This window comes from Pocillopora damicornis, chromosome 7 (assembly GCF_964200805.1).
Source record: "Pocillopora damicornis chromosome 7, jaPocDami1.2, whole genome shotgun sequence".
In the NCBI taxonomy this organism is placed as follows: Eukaryota; Metazoa; Cnidaria; class Anthozoa; order Scleractinia; family Pocilloporidae; genus Pocillopora; species Pocillopora damicornis.
The window spans coordinates 7,082,139-7,090,991 of record NC_142676.1 but is presented as its reverse complement, the minus strand read 5'-3'; the positions used below and the strand labels follow the sequence as shown (position 1 = coordinate 7,090,991).

Here is an 8,853-nt window from a genome sequence, read left to right as displayed (position 1 = left end):
ATACCTTGATATTCTCGCGGGAAGTTTAAAATAGGTCACTTGTATTCTCGTGGGGGTCTCCAAAGGACAAATTTGGATAGAACACTACGATGCTTAGCAAACGTTTTCGAAATTCGCGTTTTGCGACTACTTCCAAAGTTTGGAATCCCTTGAAAATTTCTATGACGCTTTCTAGAATGTCAAATAAAAATAACCATATGGTAAAAGAGAAATCTAGCAATTGAGTGAAGATAAATTACGCCTGAAAGTGCGCTGAGATCGACTTCTCATACAAGCAGGATGCTAACATAGTCAATTTTCAAGGCAAATTTGCGACCTCTTCTGAAAGCGCAAGAACAAGGTGAGAATGATACACTATTCAATTAAACTTTCTTCTTTAAAAGCCATATGGTAAAAGTAGCATTTGAAAAGTAGTTTATCCGTAAACGAAGAGAACGTAAGCCTTCCTCGACATTTTCAGCCCTTTTCCTTTATTGTTTGACAATCATTTTCTAATTAGCTTTTAAATTTAGCGCCAGCGTCTTAATGAAAGTCCCGGATATGTCGCTGAATTCTGGGCGATGATCTCCAGAGACTTGGATGGTTTATTTGAGGGAAAAAAAGAAACAAAATCAGTCACTAGCAATGATAAAAGGTTTCAAATCCTATGCAACTAGAATCAAACACATCTTATTTCAATCTGGCAATAGTCAGCTTTAAAGTGGTTGCCAGGTCAAATAATATACCCACCCTGTGCACCAAAACTAGGAATTTCTCCTATTTCTTCAGGAATTTCAAAATCTTCATGTATTCCTGAAAGTTAAAAGCATCACCAGGAAACGAATATTGAATAATTAATACTTGGGACTATCAATTCAGTAAACACTTCAACTTAAACTGTAAAGTAAAAGTCATTCGACTAAGACATATTCAAATTACGTAAATGTGCACTGTATTCCTGATCATGGGTCAGTGGATTACGAATAATACTGAATAAGCGTCAATATCTTTAGACATGTCACTTAAAATGAAAATCGACGACCTTTGTATCGTCATAGAATCATCACAACCAATTTTGTAGCGAAAAAAGTCACTCAACAAGTACACACACCTTCAACTCGGCTACAAGAAGCTGAACGAACGGGTGTTTTTTTAAAGTGAGAAAGGCAAGGACGGTACTTGTGTCTCTAAGTACGATGCCCAGTTACTGAGTCAGTATAAAAATCAAATTCGCTTTGCTTTTATTCTTCTTTTAGGGAGGCTCTCATCTCGCCGAAAAAGCTTCCGCTTCTTCGATAAGATCGTCTAAACTCTTGCCTTTCTCCGCCGCCATTTTGGATTAAATTTATCTCATGAACAGTTTTCAAGTTCACCCCGGTCACTTGTGATGAAGAATTACACTAAGATAATTCTTCAGTAGGGGAGGAGATCGCGTTTGTTAGTAGGGAGTTTTAGATACACGTTTGTTTCTGTGTACTTGTGACCGCAAACTTCTAGGAGTAACGTGACCAGACTCCAGCGGTCACATTCGCCGTTTGCCGTCCACGTTTTCAGGTACTACAACTCCCTCGACACTTTTTTCTTCCTGTTCGAAATTTCTCACGTATGTCCTTTAAATATATGTGAGGTGAAGTCTTTTCTTTATAACCAATCCTTTGGGGACGCTAATAAACCAATCTTATAGCCACATTTTGGGTTTAAAATGAGGGACCTCCATCCTCTGTGTAATTCAAGATGGCGGCTCTAATGTAGATTTTTTTTCAGGTGAAAGCCAACGTCGATCTAAAAAGCTGAAAGTCTCGAAACTTCTAACCTCTTACCACAAAATTACTTACCGCGGTTTGACTTTAGGGGTGAACACACCAAGCGTGGATCTCGTGCGGTGTGTACCACGGTCGTGTGGTAACGTGAAAGACTGGTGACTAGGACATTAATTTTAACCATCATGGAAGGCGAAAATGAATTTGGCGCGAGAATGGTGGTGTTTGAAATTGTGGAAAGGGACTTATAATCGACAATAGAAAATTAGATCTGTGTCAGAAAGATAAAGAAGTTCTTATGATGATCAGTTCTGTCAAAGTAGAGAAGTTTGAGCCTTTCGGTAAAGCTTTCTGTTCCCGGCATCCATTTGCGTCTCTTCCCAAGACTAGCAATAAACGATCGATCCTTGAGAGCGAAATCGAACCGGTAAGTCAGCCTATATCGCCAAAAGCACCTATTGAACGACTTTTAAAAAGAGAAATGAACGATGGTTTGAGATGGTGTGGCTCCTTAGCTTGGAGATCAACCCAGTAAATGATCGACAAGTTCACCTGAAATTGATTAGCTTCTTGCAATTGATGACATCCTCGCTCAATCATGTGTATGTACATTGTAAGTTTCCCCTTCCCCCTAGAACACGAGCTGTTTTTTATTCTTTTATCGATTCGGTTTATGTGGGTAACTTTTCCTGTGTGTAAGTGCACTTATAGTTTCCATGGTACGAAATTTTGTCTGTCATGATCATTTGTGATCGCTTACGCAATAGTCCATTTTACAGTTGTGTGCTTGGTTGCGAAGCCTTTGAACAGGAGTGAGGCTAAGGGTGACCTTGTTATGATACAAACCTTGCTGCTTTTGAAATGCAAATTAATTTGTTATCATGCTAACTAGATTCTGGTCTCTAACACAACAAGGTCACCTTCAGCCTCACTCCAAATCAAAGGCTTGGCAACTAAGTACACAACTGTAAAATGGCCTATTGAGTAAAGAGAGGTGACTTCTTTAAGGGTATTAAAGTTTTTCCTCGACAAATTGGTGCATATGTCAGTCTTATAAATGAAATCCTCTCCAGATGTCGAATTTATAGAGATTTCAACCTGAAGAGATTTTAAATCGTGAGATGTTTATTATTGCAACGGCCCCCAACTATTATTCATTCTGTTTATTTTACCCATGTCCCGTCAATGGCAGTGCCCCCCCCCCTTCCCCCACCCCACCTCTCCAACAAGAAATCTTAATTATTAAGGAGTATGTATGAGACTATTCCTTTGATAATCTTGCAAGGGACTGTATTCAAGATGCAAGCATTAAGCATTTGATCAAACTGAGGAGTGGGGGGAGGGGGGAATTTTTCAACAGGATCAGTTATTAGCGGCCCAATTTAATCACCAGCAGGACAGGGTGTATACTATGCTTTAAATTGGACAATATCACTCAATAGATGTGTCCTACTTTTGCTTAATATAATTGTTTATCACTTGATTTATTTCATGACAAAGTGCATACCACTCAGTTCTCTTTGCTTTAAATTGGACAATATCACTCAATAGATGTGTCCTACTTTTGCTTAATATAATTGTTTATCACTTGATTTATTTCATGACAAAGTGCATACCACTCTCTCTCTTTTTTGACAAGTAAAACTTGTTGCAGGGTGTGTTTTTTGAATCCTAAAATCATCTGTTGTAATATCATCACTCTTTTTCACCAGACTTGCAAATGGGTTTTGAGGTCCACAAAAGATCACCCAGAGTGCTATGAGGAGGTACACTATATATATATATATATATTTTATTTTTTTTAAATTCAATAAACATTTATTGAAGAAACATTTGTCCAGAACTAAACTTACATTACATTACTCTACTTACATTTCTGGACATCACTCTATTACATTACTGTACTTATTGGATTAATCACTAGTGCTTATTTCTTACCTATACTAACAGTCACTTACTAACAGTACAGTGTAGTGTTACTTACATTACATTACTAAACAGAACATGACTTACAGTACATTACAATACAAAACTCGCAATTCACTAGTTAAGCTCACTTGCCTACTTATAATTTCCTGAAGTACTTTACAAAAAAGGTACACAGTATCTGTTCTGTTTACATTATGATTGCTGTACGTCAATTAATGTCAGAAGTGATTAGTATGAAACTTCTCATAATATCCTTGCATTATCTAGCAAACAGGTAATAAGAAACTAAAACTTATTAGGTAGAAGGTGTTATCCTGATCTAACACCAAATTCTCACTATTAATTTACAAGAAAATGTTTAGCAGCTGGAGGAGAGAATTAACAATCAGATCTTGGGAGTTAAAAGGTTAACTCCCAAGATCTGATTATTAATTCTCCCCTCTTGCTGCTACACATTTCCTTGTAAATTAGTTATGAGAACTTGGTGCTAGATCAAGATAACAGCTTCTACCTGATAAGTTTGAATATTCTCATTACCTGTTTGCTGAATAATGTATGGATATTGTAGGGAGAAGTTTTATGTTAATCACTTCTGGGAGTTAAAGGGTTAAGATAGGGTACAAATTATGAAGGGGGACTCATTTATGATTGAGAAGGCTCTTGATAGTGGAATGGTCCCTATATTAATTTTTTATACTATGGAAGTTTCTAAGTATAATAAGTTATTACAACTAGAACCTTAAGTCATTGTTCTGGCTAGGATATAGCAAACAGGCATGTTATTGATTAACGATAAGAGGAAAGTATTATCATAATTTTTCTCAATTATGTAGAGGAAATTTTTGTTGTTGCTTTGATTTCAGTTATTTATGCAAGGTAACACCGTTGTTTGGAGTGTTGGAAAGTCTCAGACAGTGAGAACAGTGCAGAAATGTTATTCAGCCATGTCTCTGATAGTAGATTGTTTGTGGTGCACATTTAGCCTTCCATCTGAATATTGCAACAGAGGAGAGAATCAAGTTTCATCTGGTTTGTTCATTATTTTATTTCTTTTGCTGTCATGCTGTTGAAATTGTTTTGAACATGGATTGTAAATGAATTTTTTGGCACATGTATTTTACCCTTAACCCTTTCACTCCCAAGATCTGATTAGTAATTCTCCTTACTATCTGCCATACAATTCGTATTATGTTAGTTCAGAGAATTTGGTATTAGATCAACTAATAATCCCATGATTAATATTCTTCTCTATTCTCATCACTTGCCTGCTTGATATTGTATTGATATTGTAAGGAGAAATTCTGTCTTGGTCACCTGAGGGAGTGAAAGGGTTAACCTCTCAGAGTGAGTAACCAGCAGTTAATTTTAACAAGGAGAATTTGTAAAACCATCAAGAGCCATGTTAGTTGCTGATCATTGCTGTTATTCTCATGACTTTAACATTTGATTCAAGGGATAGAATGTAAAGAGAAATTAGAACCTTCTCACTCATAGGGATTTAAGGGTTAAGGTCATAAAAATAAAGGAAATGGTCACCAACTAAAGAGGCTCTTGACTAATAAATGAATTCTCCTTATCAAAACCACAGAAATATACAGAGAGCAGTGGTGAGAATATGCATACTGATGTTAGGGTATAGAGGGTTAATTTCTTGGACAGCCTGCATGATTTCAGATTGTTTTTGCTGCTTATGGGGGGTTTAACCGTTTAACTTCCAAGACCTCATTAGTAATTCTCCCTACTGTCTGCCTTAAAATACTTATGATTTAAATTTGGAGAATTTGGTATTGGATCAACTTGTAGTCCCCTTATTGAGTTTTCATCTTTATTCTCCCCACTGGTCGGCTTGATTCTTTGTTGATATTAAAAGGAGAAATTCTCTCCTGATCACTCATGGGAATTAAAGGGTTAAAAAATACGAGAGGCATTTAATATGTTTTTTAATCATGCAAATGACACACCTAATGAAATTGGAAATGCATTATTGCACATTAATTGTGGCAGGCACTGCAGCCTGAATGTTGGTTTGCTGGACTCCCAGTCAAGAGGTCCTGCAGACCTGCCTGGATCATTGCATTCACTCACTGTGCCTCTCCACCCCAGAGTAGAACATTCCCACATTCCTGTTTTGTTGTTAATCTGCTCTATGATATTTTACAATTTCTAGGGGAAACATTACATAGCCTTTGTGTCGTCCAGAATGACTGTATTGATGTACTGACTGAGGATGGAGCTCTATTTACCATAACCCTTCCATTTCCAGTAAGTAATTAATAGTACTAGAAATGTTGTTTCAGGAAAAATATTGTTTAACTTGTGACTTCGCAAATCACTAAAACAGGACAAACCATTCAATTAGTGTTAAATGATTCAATGCAGTCTGACCAAAGTCTCTGAAAGGAGTTTTGAAAGCACATTAGGGCATAGTTTGCTATGGATGATGTACAATATTGATTTGCAATGATAAAATTCAAATCAGGATAGATTAAAGCATTATTACCAGTGATCCTTGAAAACTGAATCTTCTCAGGCTCTTGCTAGCTAAAAAATTGCCTTAAACGTTCAACTCTCAAAAGTGATTAACAAGTAACTTCTCCCTACAATATCCATACACTATCCAGCAAACAGGTAATGAGAATACTTATGTATATTAAGTAGAAGTTGTTATCTTGATCTAACACCAAATTCTCTTAATTTATTTACAAGGAAATATGTGGCAGGTAGAGGGGAAAATTAACAATTAGATCTAGGGAGTTAAAGGGTTGATTTAAAAAGTCACTCTGTTGTCAATGAATTCATTATAAAAAAAATCAATGGAATTGCAAATTTCTATGTCAGTGGTGAACTTTAGAAAATCAGATGAAATTGCCTCTCATATTCAATTTTTCCACATTAAAATTCTTAAAACAAAACAATAGTAGAGATTTTTGCTGTAAAACATGACACTATTTAATCAGCTTTGTGTCTTCATTTTGGGACTGAATGACCCACATGTCTTGAATTCTCTGTCCAGGTGAAACAAGTGGTTGCTTTGCAAGAGGGATTGTTGCTTGAGAGAGCAACAGCACCAGGAGAAATCACTGGGCAGAGGAGGTAATTGAGAGGAACTGAATATTTACTTAAAGTGATGTGATAGTGACAAAATTACAATTTTTTTACCTGGATAGCTAATTATGTCACTGATTGAGGATGTTTTATTTTTTCTAGGGATGTCCCTACAATGTTTAGTGTCCTGCATCCTTTGGATGAACCAAGACCTATCACATCTAAAGTGGAAGGTACTTTTGTGCATGTAAATTGTACTTGCAATAGAAAATACTTTCAAAATAGCTTAATGTTCAGTGCACTCAATTTGCAATAAAAAAGCCTCTGTTTGTGTTCATTATGTTCTTGTGCAGAGCATCTTTAAAGTGGAAACTCCCCTCCCAGGAGTAGTACAAATATGAATTATTTCATATAAAACTTCACATCATTTCACTGCACGAGAAGATATGAACTCAATAAATTGACCTCGCTCCCAATGTGTGGCTTCATAGCTCAGTTGGTAGAGCATCGCACCGGTATCGCGGAGGTCACGGGTTCGAATCCCGTTGAAGCCCTGATTTTTTTCAGGCTTCTTCTTTCCAATTGCTTAAATTGGAAAATTTACTGCGATGATCACATTTCACTTTCATCTACAACCGCAGTACAGATATGAATTATTTCATATAAAACTTCACAATAGTGTCAGTAATTAACAATTACTCAACCAAATTGGAGGTGAATAATGGTGGATATTTACCAAGCCATGAAGCGGCAATTTTGTCTTGTCTGCTGCTAGGAGGTGAATAGTACCTGCTATTCACTTCTGAATGAACCAATCAGTGAGCATGAAAAGCACTATTTACATGTGTGGTATATACTTATTTCTGATATAAATATAATGGTCTTATTTTTCCTTACATAGGAAAGATCTTCTACATCTGTGACCCAGCGGTTAGCGTGGTGTTTTCATGCAGTGATCCTCCACTAGTCATGACATATGACTTTGTCATTGGTTTACATTCAGTATGGCATGTGACCAAAGCAACAGCTCAAGTGAGGCTACATTTCATTATTAACAGCTCCATCTGTTTCACCAAAGTTTGGATTTTTCTGTATGATTTTGAACACTTCCTTTGGCTTTAGAGACCCATTTACTTTGTCCTGATTTTCATTTGTACCACTGCTCCTTCAAACCTGTGATAAGTGTGTTAATAATGACTACTGCAGAAGAAAAACCTTCAAATGAAAGTGACCTACATTCCCAGATAAGCAATGTAATTAAGGGGGGGGGGGAAAGTTTCTGAAGAAACTGTGGTGCTGCATCAGTAGGGGAGTATGAATAGATAATTTGGGTTCTATCAACTGAGTTGATTAAATGTTGATTGGCCACCATAAAGAGTTGCAAAGCTGAGGTTTTGAGCATTAGACCTTCCTCAAAGTGAACTTGGGACACTTCTCCAGAGCAATGTCTATGATATTTTTTTGTCCTTCTCCCCTCCTACAAACATTGCAAAGGGAAGTGAAGGCAACTTCTCACTCTTTGTTATCTGTTATTTAGGAGTTGTCGAACTTGCCTTTTGTGTAGCCTTAGTTTAAAAAAAAACTATTGATATAGGATCTTGAACTGTCAGTTTCATGCTTACTTTTCTCTTGCCTCCTTCCACAGATTTCATTTTAAGCATAATGTGCCAACCAACTTTTTGAGGAAACAATCTCTATAAATCTCTGGCAATGCATGTTTTTCCGAACTAAACAATAACGCTTTGCTATTTTTATAGGACTGCCCAGAATCTCCAACACATGTAGAGCACCCTTCAGAATTACATTTTAGCAACATTTTTCATCATCCTACTCCATTGCTATCAGCTGGTGCTCACTCTCGATTATCTGTAGCCACTCCTACCCAGTCCTTCTCTCCATTCAACCCTTTCACTCCGACATCAGCTGTCAAAGCTCATTCTCGTGTCCAGTCTCCTGCACCAGCTCATTTGTTATCATCTGCTTGGAGTCAGAGATCTTTAAACATGACAATATCTCCTGCAGTTGGTAAGTTATGATCATCTGTCTTGTTTTTTTCAGCATTCATGCTTTGAATAATTCTTCAAGCTTCTTGAAACCTTACCCTCCAAAATCAAAACTAGAAATGTGGTTCTTGAATCTT

The 8,853-nt window shown here is 36.8% G+C and overlaps 1 protein-coding gene across 1 annotated transcript in view; it reads left to right on the top strand.

Moving 5' to 3' along the window:
* The first annotated feature begins 1,892 nt into the window (after positions 1-1,892).
* The window catches only part of LOC113677667 (anaphase-promoting complex subunit 1), a 34,837-nt gene continuing 27,876 nt past the window's right edge, over positions 1,893-8,853 (top strand). The window contains exons 1-8 of the mRNA XM_089212814.1: positions 1,893-2,166; positions 3,452-3,505; positions 4,532-4,697; positions 5,836-5,930; positions 6,682-6,761; positions 6,876-6,946; positions 7,615-7,745; positions 8,471-8,738. Coding sequence (XP_089068940.1) covers positions 2,038-2,166; positions 3,452-3,505; positions 4,532-4,697; positions 5,836-5,930; positions 6,682-6,761; positions 6,876-6,946; positions 7,615-7,745; positions 8,471-8,738 — 994 coding nt within the window. The 5' untranslated portion in view covers positions 1,893-2,037. The remainder of the gene's footprint in view (positions 2,167-3,451; positions 3,506-4,531; positions 4,698-5,835; positions 5,931-6,681; positions 6,762-6,875; positions 6,947-7,614; positions 7,746-8,470; positions 8,739-8,853) is intronic.